Here is a 13,699-nt window from a genome sequence, read left to right on the forward strand (position 1 = left end):
CTTTTCTGTATATTGTATTCTGTATATGTGTATGTATATTGCTCATACACATAAAGTATAACCTACAGTACTATATTTGTTTTTATTATGAACTCCTCTTAAGCACATTTACACTTAGTATGATTCAGCACATCTCTCTGTGATGTGTCATATTTTACTCTACCTGTGCAGTCTTTATGATACAAGTCCTTTGACACTCATAGGGCAGTAGATCACTTCAAAAAAGTAATCTCTATTTTTTGCTGTATTGGGAAGAGTGGGGGAGAAGGTGTGAAAGAGAAAAAACCCTTGATTCTCTTGTCTGTGTTTTGGTAATATGTCTTGTGTTTTGGTAATATGTCTTGTGTTTTTAAGACCAGAAACTACAGTGGAAAGTGTGTTGACTAGAGCTGATCTCAGGTAACCTCTCCCAAAACACACCTAGTGTGGGCATCCTGACCACCCCCTGACAGGTCCAGACCTGTTGGGTATTTTGTTTGCTGTTGTAACCATAGTCAAATACTATCCTGGATTTATTTTGCAGCTTTGGCCTCAGACAACGTGGAAAGCCTGCACCAGAAGGCATCAAAAATACAGCAGCTCTGTAGAGTACATGCCCTATTCTATACTTATTATTTCTTTGTTTCTTTGTACAATAAGCAGTACAATCAGAAAACTTTTACGAGGGAATTTGTGAACAGTTATGAAAGATGTAATATGACATAATTTGACATATTACAGTAGTTACAATTGACTTTCAGTATTTTGTTACCAGTGAACAAGTTGCTTTGGGGCTTAATGCTTTGTGTCTCCTTTCTCATTTATTTTGAAGTAGAAGAAGAAATGCTCAGAATTCTTAATAATTTGGTTAAATTCCACTCTTGCCTTTTCCAGGGCATAAAATTCTGCTATTTGCAATCTTTTATAACAGGTATGTGGAAATAGCACCATTTTTCATAAGATTGCACTATCTTAATTTGATGGCTTAATTAAGCTAACCAGAACTGACAAAACATTTAAAGCAGGAAATAGACCCACTAGACAGTTTATAGGAAGGAGGACTTCAAATGAAATTTGGGATGAGTTTCTGAGCATTTTGTTACGTATAGGAGCTAAAAAAATCCAGGAAGGTATCTCATTCACAATTCAAAGAACAGCAGTCCAAAATCTTTACCTGCCTCTTTCATTCGAATAAAAGATATCCCAAACCTCTGTCTAATGATGAAGAACAAAGTATAACTTAGGCAGAAAATTAAATAAAATAGGAAAAAAAATCCAAACACCAAACAAAAGTAAAAAAGGAGAATAAAAATAGCATGGTCTTCAAAATTGTACTAATTTGGTATCATATCTGAAATTTTAGCTCCCTTATTATTTTTCCACTCTTCTGCTCAGAGTAGACATGTTTCAGTTCCTATTTTTTCATTATTTTACTTTTTTTTTTTATTTTCCTGTTTCTCCCACTTAATCCTCCTCTTTCTTAATCAGACTTGATTTATATCCTGTTATCTCTTACACTCCTCAAGGTTTGTGAGTTAATAGTTTTATTTATTTCTGCAGTTCAACTCAGTGTTTTAAATGATTGGCATTCACAATATTGATTTTTTTTTCCAAAATATTTTTTCATTAAAATGATGCTAAATTAAAACAGAAACAGAAAATTACAAGAAAATCATAAAGTGCAAGAATTTATTAGTCTTGTGCCCTCATGATATGTCTTCAAAAGCACTCTGTTGCTCACAAAATTAGCGTATTGTTATTTCTGAGGTTCTGATCCAGCAATGAGATTTGTATGAATCAGTTTGGAAGACTACCCAAATTCCCAACTGTGGAATCATGCCTCCATTTTTTCACATACTCAGACTATTTTTAATCATTACCATATAGAGATTCCAACAATAAACTTGATTTTTAAGGATCACTAACTGAAAATTAGTAGGGTTTGGTACTTTGATCCTAAATCTTTAGATTTTTTTCAGCTTCTCTTGGAATAATAGACTGATAAATTAATTTGTTAAATACAGTCATTAAGCAGAGGTATGTTCTCTTGTTTTCCTAATCAGTCTGCCCATGAAGTGCAAATGTGACTGGAATTTTTTTTTAACATCTTCCATCAATTTCTTTTTGATCAGTTGCTTAGTGACATACTGTGTAGCTGGTTTCTCATTGCAAAAGTAATTTTCAAAGTTGAACAAGAAAATGGCTATCATTCTCCGTCTCTTCTTAAGTTGCTCCTTTGCAACTCTGACAGTATTAAAGCTCTCAAACACCGACACTGACAGAAGATACTGTAGTTTAAATGACCCTGTAGAGTGAAAATCTTATTATCTGCAGAGACAGCTCTTGCAAGTTGTAAAGCACAATAGGAGAAAAGTAACCAGGCTTTGTGTAATAGAACATGGTTTCCTCAAGGCAAACACTTTCATCTTTTCAGGACAATTGACCAGAAGTGTCATCATTCACCGACTGCTTCAACTGTCTGCATGGAGTTGAAAAAAAAAAGTGATACAAGAGGACATTTGTCAGGTCTAGCAGGCAATCTTTCTGGTGCAAGGGGAAACCAACTGAGATCAGTTTAGTCCTAGTGCAGTCATGTTTTCACTTAACAGTGCACAGACAGCCAGGGCAACAGCGTATGCACTTTTTCCTCTCTTTATCTGTCTAGCTTCATTCATCTGGAAAAGGACCAGGTGTTTCAGCAGTGAGGGAGAACCAAGGTCTCACAGTTCAGTCATTCAATTTAATTCGGAGGTGATTTGTTAGAAGAGTTCTGTATACTTCTAGACATTTTTGGGGCAAACTTTTTTTAGTGGCATAAAAGAAATATGAGGTCCTGTACTTGATATGAAAAATGTGTAACTGGCACTGCTTGGGTCACCAAAAATTACTTGATTTTACTATCTAGGATCCTCAGTAATGTATTTCAGTATGATTTCCTGACCATGAGTTCATTACAGGGTAATATTTGGGCAGCTGCTTGAGCTTAATCCATGTTTATTTTCTCATCTGTGATATGTTTGTGATTATACCTAACTGATATACACTGGCTTGGGAACCTGCTTGTATCCGTGGCTGTCTCCCAGACCTCTAAAAAATACCATGAATCTAAATTCAAATAAAGCACTAAGAGGTTTTAAGGATAGGTGTTGCTTTTCCTAGGTTTTATGTACTCAACCTTCCAGAAGTAAAATACAAGTTCTCTTTAGAAAAAGCCCGTGCACAACACAGGAAACCACAACTTCAGTAGCAAATAGATGGTGCAGTGCTGTACAGCATGTATAATAAGCCCTGGGGATAGTATTTCATCCCCAGCAGCACAGTTTCTAGGCTTGACAAGACCAAGCTTGAACCACTGGAGAGCAGAGCTCAGACTTGGAAAACCCATGTTTTGTCACCAGCTCTATTACTGGCCAGCAGAATGAACCCTCCACTCCATCCCTGTTCATTGGCAAAGCTTTGTAGAGCACTTTTGAATTTTCACAGAAAACCCTTTGACAACTAAACTGAAGCTGACAACTGAGAGAACCTGAGTGAAAAGCTGGAAGCACGTACCAGCTGTCAGAATGTGCAGGAGCTCAGCTCGTAGGTGTCACTCTTCAGTAAGCCAGGTCCACAAGAGGGACATTGTGGAGTACATTTTATGTATATAACCAGACCATGCCACATGACCATGAGGCACCAGTGAGATCAGGGAACATGGTTGGGAGCCTTGGAAGGAGACTGTCCCACTCAGACTGGGCAGACTTCCTCCTGGCTTGTTACAGGAGCAATCTGAAAATGTGGCGGTCCTTGCCGAACTGAAGCCATGGCCTCATTTTGCCTCTGTAGTCTAAGAGCAGTACTCTAGATAAGAAATACTTCCTGTTTGCAGCAGCCAGGCGCCAGACTGAGGATGCTACATGCAGTTTCTCAGCCATGCACAGGACTCAAATGAAGAAAAATTGCACTTAAGATCTGAAGGTCTGGTCACCTCGCAACTATGGTACCACCAAAGGTTTCAGACTGTCTTGGATTGTATATGCCCATCACCTTTATGTATTTAGCTACTGCACCTTTAAAAAAAAAGGTGTTCAGGTCGATTCTTGTGGGAGAACAAGTACTGGAAAGGAACCATGTGTTGCTCATGGCAAATGCAAACAAATTTTGGAAAACAGATTACTGTACTGTGCTGTAATTGCATAAGATAGTATTATACTAACTAATAAAAAAAAAAGCTGTCGAATTCTGATTGATATAGAGCAGCTTCAGGGGCTGTTCACCTGGACTCTGTGAAGTAAATAACATGCATAAATAAATAAAAATATTGGCTTCAATTTTCGTAGAAATTATTTGCAATGGCTTTAGCAACATATTACAAGTATTTTGTGATAGATAGCAGCTATTCATAAAGCTTGGGAACAATTGCAATGTCCAAAAAAGCCTAACCATAGCAAACTGCCCCAGTGTACAGAAGTGTACACTAGTACACTTCCAGTATACAGCAGAACAGAGGGTTTATTTGTTCTGTGATGGCTCAAAATACACTGTAAAAGAATGCAAAAGCTAAATTAGGAAAGAAATGTAAGTACCTGTCGAGGTTCCAGCTAGGACAGGATTGATTTTTGCAGTAGCCAGAAGGGGCATGGCTAGCACTCGGAGCTTATTCTGTATCCCATCATATAATTTCTGAGGGCAGGGAAAGGGCATGACAGGTGGTTGGGGATTTTGCTGGTTTCCCTGTCATGAGCAATTGCATGTGAAATGTTTGCCTCTCTTGTTCACTCTGTCATTTATGTTGTTGCTGTTACTGGTCATTTCTTATTTCATTGGTGTTTCTGGTAAATCATTCTTATCTGAACCTGTGATCTTTGCCTTTTGTGCCTCCAATTTTTCTCTCCAACTTGCCCCAGGAGGAGGAGAAGGAGGAGGAGGGAGTAAGAGAGCAGCAGGGAGTGTTTCAGTGAGAACACTAGATTGAGGAATACCATTCCTAAACCACAACGTAACATTTGCCTGTCTCTTCTCAGCACTAAGAAATTTGTGGGATGTGACATGTAAGTCATTAGCAAGAATATTTTCACTTTTTCCTGGGTAGCTCTTTGTGTCAGCTTTCCACAGATCGAAGTGACTGAGACCATATTATTGCATTTAAGGTCTGTGTTGTGCTGTGAACCTGTTACACATTCTGGAGTGCAGTACCAAAATATAACAGCAAGAGAAAGCTATAGCTGAGATGTCATATCTGTCATATCTTCTCTGAGAGGCATTCATAGCCTCTCTTACAGTGAAAAACCATGACGATCAGCCAGATCTATCCAGACTTTAGCATAGATGACTGGGAAGTTATTTTTGTTTCATGTGTGATATTTTTCAGACATTCTCTTCTGAATAGCCCCAGCAATAGCCCTAGCACTTCTGTGGGCTTTGGACAGAGTTTCTTACCTTGTGTATAAGTAACCTCTAGTTATCTATCTGTAAGATCTAGTTTGATATATGGGAAGATTACTGATACTAACCTCAACTGTGTTAATGCATACAAATATGAGACCAAGAGAAATAATTAGTATTGCTCACGTTACCAATAACCAACTCACAGATGTGTATCAGTAGGTACACATTAAGTATAAAAGCAGGCATCAGATAGAGACAAATACTAGCGCTTTTCTTTATTTATTTATCTATCTATCTATTTATTTATTTATTTATGAAGTGTAGTGTTATGCTTGGGAAATTTCACACAGTACTGTTGCAGTCTCACGAACCACTTGTAACAGAATATTGCTGTGTGTTTTGGTTCTTTTTTTTTTCCCCTCAAAGCACAGCTTCCTTGAAGTCATTCATTATCTGGAAAGGTTTGAAGTGATTGAGAAGTTTTGCTTAAAGGTATTTCAGCTTGTATTTTCCATCCAGTCCTTCATTTCTTTTTTCTAAAATTTCATGTATCACTGCTTTGTTATAAATTACCTGCAAGCTTTTGTATTATATCTTTCCTATTCTCTAAAAATCAGATGCCTTTTATTTTCACTAAAAAAGCAGATAAGAACAAAAGTTCTTGTGCATGAGTGCCTCCTTCTGTCTTTCTAACAAATAAACAGCAAAACAAAACAAAGAATTCAGAAGTCTTGGTAAATCAAAGTAAAGATTTAATTTGTTGCTATTTTGAAAGTTATAAATGGTAGAATTGTGAGTTCCTTTCAGAAATTCCCTTAGAAAGGTCCAACAGAATCTCAAAAATAGGAGACTGAAATTAATGTCTAGATTCATGTCACACACCTGAGTATTAATAAGGAGAAAGCAGGCACTCTGCAATGTCAACCAAACAAATATTCTGCAATACATACATACAACAAATTCTGCACACGCACTTCAGAAAAAATGGCATTGGTTTGTGGACCTGGCATCCTAGATATCATAAAAGTCTCTCTTCACCTGTATAGTTATTGACATCCCAGTGCTACTTGTCTTTTCCTCAACAGGGACATGTGCACTCATTATCACTGAAGTAAGTGGCTACTAATCCCCTCTTAGAGTATTCTGTAGATTCCTGAGGGGTGTGAACGAATGGACAAACCATGGTGAATAGCACAGCAGAACAGTATTTCCTTATTATATACTATCAACCAGTTGGGACAAAAACTTAACAAAAATAAAAGAAGAATGTTTAATCTAAATGCAAATACAATTATTTGAAGAGAAATTGTCTAGCTACCTTAGGAGGCTGTGGTTTTTGGGACACTGTGAGGACCTGAGGAGAAGTTCTCAGATCCCGTGTTACACCACTTCAGCAATCAGAGGGAGCAGATATAGTCATTAATTATTCTCAAAAAAGTTTCAAAGTGAGTTGACCAAATGAATTACTAAACTGAAAAGTCAGGATCAAGAGGCAGTTGTGCATTCTCCTCTGTACAGTCTTGCATTGTAAATAAAGCACTGCCTTAATGGTAATATTTTCCATAATGGGAGAAAGACACTACTTTTGTTTAAACTCTTTTTCATGATATCAATGATTTTTATAAAGAGCGCAGTCTTGCCTTGCTTTTCAAGGATTTTAATAACGGAAGCACGGACTCATTTTTGTAAGCTGTTCCCAACTCTTTCCTTAGAGACATCCCTCACGATAGACAGTCATATTTTAACATAATGTATTTCGTTGCCATATCTCAAAGTATTTTGACAGAATGCCTAAATGTATTGCATTGTTGGCATAACAGGAACAACAATAGTGGTACAGAAATTACTTGCAGTAAAATTCAATTAAGAGAGAAAACTGGAAGTAGGATTCAGACCCAGCACATCTCTCATCTTATCAGGTATCTGAGGGCTAAGACATACAGGAATTGCATTGATCTTGTTTTTTCTGCAAATTTCAACTTATTACCTGGAAATGCCGGCCATAATTTCTCACATATTCCATTCTGCTTCGTGGGTTGTCATGAGAAGTCAGGCTTCTCAGAATAAACCAAATATTGATATTTGCCACTAAATTATAATTTTGGGAGCGGTAGCTATTGAAATCCCTTCTCAGTCCTACTCACACCACAAGTCCACCTTTTAGAATACACAGTGAAATTCTGAGGGAGTCTCCTGAATTTTCCTTTGTTGATAATTTATATTTCTCATTTAGTCTACTTCAGTTGAACTTTTCAATATCTATCCATATGATAACACTTTGTAATAAAGTTTTCAGCAGATCCAAGAGTCATTTGTACCTCTGTGAAATAAACACATTTTGCCGAGACAATTCTTTGATACAGAAAGCTACTCCCCAATGAAAACCAGCTTCAGGTTTGAACCATCTACTATTCAACTGCTTACCTAATAGCAGAATTAGTCTACTAAGTAAGTAGAGTCCTCTCAAAAGACAAACAATAAATAAAAATACTGTAGAAGAATTTTTCACCATTTGTTTGAGAAAAAGCATGAATGCATGTATCAGAATTCTTACTTAGAAAGAAAAAGAAGTGGAGAATAAATTCTATCTGGAACAGAAAAAAAGTTTCAAAAAATTCTTCAAAGGGTCTCTCAACTAATCACAAGGGAGGCTCAAGAAGTGGGAGGTGAATCTGGGGAATAAAAAAAATCTTTAATTGAACTCCTCAAGCCCTGTGTATGCATGGGCATGTTACATGTGTCTCACTGCTAGATGGGTGTTGCTATATTGCACACTTTAAATTGCCTTTCAAAACAGAGACTCAAAAAATTAATGGAGAAAAAACAGAAGAGAGAGATATTTGGTTGAAATAATTGCTGGAGCTCCTAGTCCCTCTTCACTGACTAGGCAGCCTACAAGAATTTGCTATGTTGGAAGTCTGCCTTTGGTAACACCCTCACACAAGGAACCACGCCAAAATTCATCGAGTGAAAGTGAGTGTAACCTAAAAAGGACTAGAGAAGCTTAAAGCTTAGGATGTTCATACTGAAGGGCAATAGATATGCAGAATGGACAATATAATGTTCAGTGACAACAATAAATGAAAGAAAATAATTTTAGAAACAGGCTTTTGTGACCCTGATACCTCTTTTTATTTATTTATTTATTTATTATTATTTTTTTGTTCTGGATGACCTGTAATCTCAATATGGATTGAGAGAGTAACATTGTTCAAAAATTTACTGCATAAAATTGTCCTTGAATCACTGTGTTGCATTAAGGAAATTGTTTCTTTGCTGGTTCTGGTGGTGGTGAAACCTGAAGAGCACTCTTTCTAAGCAGTAGTATAGTAAATAACAGAATGACATAAAATTAAATTCTTTGATATTTCAGCAGTTCTGTATGCCTCTGTACCTCTTCAAAGTTCCTTAGTTTTAACAGGAAGTCTCATAATCTTTCACGGAATTATGGCACATAATGTGTGAAAGTTATATATATAGAGGTATGTATATGTGTAGATATAGAGGTACATATTAACATATTAAAATGGAAGGGACTGGAAAATGGCACATATCTGATAAACCTAGAGAGAAAGAGTAGTATGTAGTTTGCAATTGGGGGAAAAATAGTAATTAAGTAGAAACGGGTTGTGGAGGGAAGGAACTCTTACCTCAGGAGACAGTCTGCCCTACTTTCTTTTCTCACATTTTGAAATCTATGAATCTTTTACTTTACTTTATCACTTTGCTGATTCCCTGCAGGCCAGAGCTGACAGCTAAGCCTCTGTTTTATCTTAAACTGTTCAAAGCATATCGGAAAATGACCTAGCCTGCTGAGTCTGAAAGTGGCAGAAGCCCACCTACTGGTTACCCCCAGTCCAGGTGATCATTGTTGCTTGAGTGAAATCATAATGATAGTCTCAGAACAGCTGGTAGATTGTTACAATATGTGGTCTTTTACTGCTTCTAGTTGAAAACCAGAAACTGAGTTGACTTTTTTTATTGTCTCTAGAAGTAATTATTTATGTCTTGAGCCACTCTGATATCAGTACATAAAGATAGTGTCGCCCTGTGTTACTCACAGCTGTTTTGTATATGACAGAGTCAAGTCTGTTTATTCTGTGGGCTCTCTTCATTGCCTTTGAATATAACCTTACAAATCCTTTCTATTTTTATTCCATTGTGCTTCTAAGAATTAGACTTAAAGTACAGTGTTGTCACTACACTTTGGCACGATAAAATGCAGGGATAAGGTGAGTGTGTCCACATTCATGTCTTTAAAAATAGGATTCTACTGGAATTTCTACAGTCATTTCATTTCAGTAGGCTTTATCTTGTGAAGCAAATTGATATATCTCAAACAGTTCTCTGTGACCAAGCAAAATAAAGCAGAATAGGAATTGCCGACTGTTTATGCTCAGTCTGTATCATGAAATAATATGCTTGTGTATTGCATTTAATCTTCAAACTTTTACTATCCTTATTATTATCAGAAGTGGCATGTAAGTAACTGGTATATGAGATTGGTAGGTTAAAATTCATCTGATTCATGACACCTGAACATGCATTTTGCCAGTCTCTGGAGGAAGCTGTAACACCATTCTTCACTGCTATTAGTTCTCGTGAGATAATTGGGTTATTTTGTATAACTGAGGAGACAAAAACCACTAAAGCTAGGCACAGCTCCTTTTATTGTCACAAGTAACTTTTTGATTTTGTGCTGGTGAGAGTGTTTGCATGGAATTTGTTGTTATGTCCTATTAACTAATAACAAGCAGGTTTGAAGATAAGAGTTAGAGGACTTGTGAATCCATGAAGGTCTGGAGAACTCATCCAGAATGAGTCTTTCAATTCTCCACACTATTCTGAAATCGCAAGAGGTGGAGATATATACTAACATTAGCTGCACACAACAGAAAATTCCTTTTCATTTTTGTAGAGTGAAAGATTTTCCAAAGTCTCTCCAAAAACATCAGGGATACCATTCTGGATCTTTGCTTACCATATTGGAATATTGGCTTACCATCAAGCCTTCAACTATAGTCCTGTTAGCAATCACTCTCTACCACAGTGTCAGTAGTTTTATTTGTCTTAGAATTTGATTGCGTCGTTGGCACAGCTTGACTCACTATCCTGTGAACACAAGCACGATGGTCTCCAATTTACATTAGCAGATCATGCAGCAGAGATGTACGAGCTTAAAATGGATACCTTGAATTACTAAAGAAATGTCAGTTATATGGTCTTTTTGAACTATTTTAGGTGCATAGAAATTTCACATAAATTGTGCTACTTGCTGTAATGTCTTTACTCTAATTAGGCCCACTCTTGGTCAATTTATGTGCCTACTCACTTCTGAATTTTTGGAATTCATGAGTCCCATGAACCCTTATGATGCTGTGATAGTCACTGCAGTAAATGAGGAGGATGGGTCTGAAAATATATTAGGTAAACAGGCCTTATTGCCTCCTTACTAAATAAACACTGCATTGCAGAAGTTACAATCTGAAGACGTTTCAGACTTTAGAGATGTGGTGAGAAACATGAACAAGATTGCCTTAAACAGGGAGGTTGTGTACAAACTACTGCTGAGTTATTTGGGTTAGTTAAGTAACTTTATCACATATTGTAAAAAAAAAAAAAACATTAAAAAAACCCCAGAAGGACAATTGAGTTTTTTTATGTGTCTTTCATAAAATCACTGTTCATAGAAGTAGCTCCAAGGTAATTCATGGTCCCTGATTATAGTACTGTGGTGGGGCTTGGTTTGTACCAAGGGCCATTATTTGAAAGAACTCAGCACATTCTGAGAGGTCTGCTGCAGGATGGCATCAACAATATTTTTTGACAATTTCTCAAAAAATACAGTATGGTTGCTAACAGTACAAATAGGGGAAAAGAAGCAGATTTTCCAAGTGCAAACTATGCAACGTGAAAACTTGGAGTACCTAGGCATACATTTTGATTCAGTCACAGGGTTGTCAATGCCTTGCTTTTCAAGTGTAAAAAAAGGGCCAATAATATCCTTATTTTATGAAAGCATAGAAAAATTATTTCCATTTGATTGTTTTCTGGGTATTTTGAACAAATACTGAGGATACTACTCTCCTTAGGTGGACAGATCTGCCAATGGGCTGATGAAAGAAATGATGCTGAATGAAAATGACAAGCTACAGATCATTGTAAGAGAAATTAACTTCAGCAGATGCAAATTTCTCTATTATCAATATTGCTTGCCCAGATTTGTGGGAGCTGCTGTAATTGTTTTACTCCAGGAAGGGTTATCAGTGACATGGCTAGCAAGGTACAATTTTCAAACAATTTTGTTTTGTTTTGAATATATATTTTACTGAGTAAAAATATAAAATAAAAATATGTATCTTAAAATATTAATTTATTTTTCTTTTTTTTTCTTACAGCTCGTGGCCAATGCAATACTTTTTGTCAGTGTAAATTTGTATGGGGTCTTTGTGAGGATTTTGACAGAAAGGGCTCAGAGGAAGGCATTCCTTCAGGCCAGGAACTGCATTGAGGACAGGCTGAGGTTGGAGGATGAAAATGAAAAACAGGTCAGTTTCTACACTTTATTTATTTTTCTCTGTTTTTCTTGACATGACTGTAGCTATGTGAACTGAAGGTTAGGACATTGCTGCCGAGTGTATGCTAGGGTGTGTGTTCATTTGCACTGTGAAGGAAGCATGCTGCCTTCCCCCACCAGCTTCAGCTCTTCCTCATGAGTGCATGCACACTCTTCACTCTCTATCTGCAGTGCTCAGAGAGGTGCAGGCTGATGCCACAGCTACTGTCAGCTCCAGCGCCAGAGGGGCTATATTTTAGGGCTGAGTCAAATCTATCACACTATTGTAATCTAAGATCATGGTTATTTATCTACATAGATGTTTTTGGGTGGGTGCTAGATGTGCTGTAAATACTTTTCTTCTGGCTGTGTGTGTGCTATAACCTGTTTCCATGCCATCTATAAAAAAGCCAACATTCTTGGCACAAGGAGCTTCACTGATAACTGAATAAGCATAATTGATAAGAAGAATACATATATTACATTCTTGTATAATTAATAACAAAAACAACTGTGATAGCAATCTTTTCTCAAAAATTACCTTAGTAATTTCAAGGTTTGTTTCACATAATTTTATCAATTGTCCTTTCAAACAGATTTGGAAACAATGAGAAAAAAATATTATATTGTGGAGCTTGCTGTTGTTCCTCACAGGTCTGAAGCTTAAACCTACCATGATCTGTTGGTCAGTGAGATTTCGACTAGACTTTTCTTTCTGTATAGGTGATAATAAAGGGTCATGCTGGAACATAGTCTGTTCCTTTGTGTGGAATATCACAGATCCTTAACTACTTTCTGTTAGGAATTAAGTGCATGAGTTTTTATGACCTGAACATACTCTGTAATAAGTAGATGTCTCTTTGAACAACTGCATATCTTTGCTGGCTGTGTAAAAATGGCATTAGGATCAAAGCCTTTAGGTTTAATTCTGTCTTTTGTAATCCAAAGCTGCAGATTTTTTAAAGGCATAAATGTGACATAAGTGAATTTCCATGGGATTTAGACAAGCCTGCCATTTGTGCCTTTGAAAACTTCCTTCTGGGATTCAACACAAAAACAAAATTGATTTTTGTGTTTCTCTTGTTATCATGTTAGCAATCTGTCTTATTTTATAATTATCCATGCATATAGGAACACAAGAAAGTGAAAACATTACATATAAATACCATCATTGTTGGTAGTATACTAAATAATCTTGCAAAGGTTCTTCCAATGCAGTGTACAGGTCAAGGAAGAGAATACACTTTTCTCCTACACCAAGTTCACACTTGGGAACTTAACTTTATGCAGCACAGTGTAAAACTTAATACAGTAGTGAAATATGCTAATTAGTTGTCAAAAGTGCCACCAACATACTGTCTGTCTGCTCTCACACTACATTAGCATGCCTCTAAGCCCAGGGTGAGAATTAAGACCCGATTACAGGCTACAAAATTATTCTGCAGTTGCTGTGGCATAACATAGCCTGAATTTCCAGTTGGCAACACTCAAGAGTGTTTGAGAGGAGAAGAGATGCTGCTGACCTAGATCAATTTTTGTAATCATTGCTGTATTTTTTTTTCTCTGAGGTATCAACATTACGTGTTAAAAAAGCATGATTGTTTTCATCAGACTTTCTTGTCTTATTCAAATCCTTTATGCTAAATACCATAGCCCTTTAACATAGAGAATTCTTATCCAAAATACTAAAACCTTTCACTGGTATTTCTGTGCAAGTCTCTAACTGGAAAGGAAGGAACGTGCTCCTGGCTTTTGAACATACACAGCTGTCTGAATTTTAAGTGTTGATTGTGT

General features: G+C 36.7%; 1 protein-coding gene across 2 annotated transcripts in view; it reads left to right on the forward strand.

Annotated features, from left to right (window-relative positions):
• ADCY1 (adenylate cyclase 1) overlaps positions 1-13,699 on the forward strand; it is a 154,032-nt gene that overhangs the window by 32,218 nt on the left and 108,115 nt on the right. For both annotated transcript variants that reach the window (XR_007628302.1, XM_050310435.1), the window contains exon 2: positions 11,748-11,897. Coding sequence is in view for 1 of the 2 variants with exons in the window: in XM_050310435.1 (XP_050166392.1) it covers positions 11,748-11,897 (150 nt within the window). In the remaining variant the exon portion in view is untranslated. The remainder of the gene's footprint in view (positions 1-11,747; positions 11,898-13,699) is intronic.

The sequence above is a fragment of the Myiozetetes cayanensis genome, unplaced genomic scaffold, assembly GCF_022539395.1.
Source record: "Myiozetetes cayanensis isolate MyiCay16 unplaced genomic scaffold, myiCay2020 scf1, whole genome shotgun sequence".
Classification (NCBI taxonomy): Eukaryota; Metazoa; Chordata; class Aves; order Passeriformes; family Tyrannidae; genus Myiozetetes; species Myiozetetes cayanensis.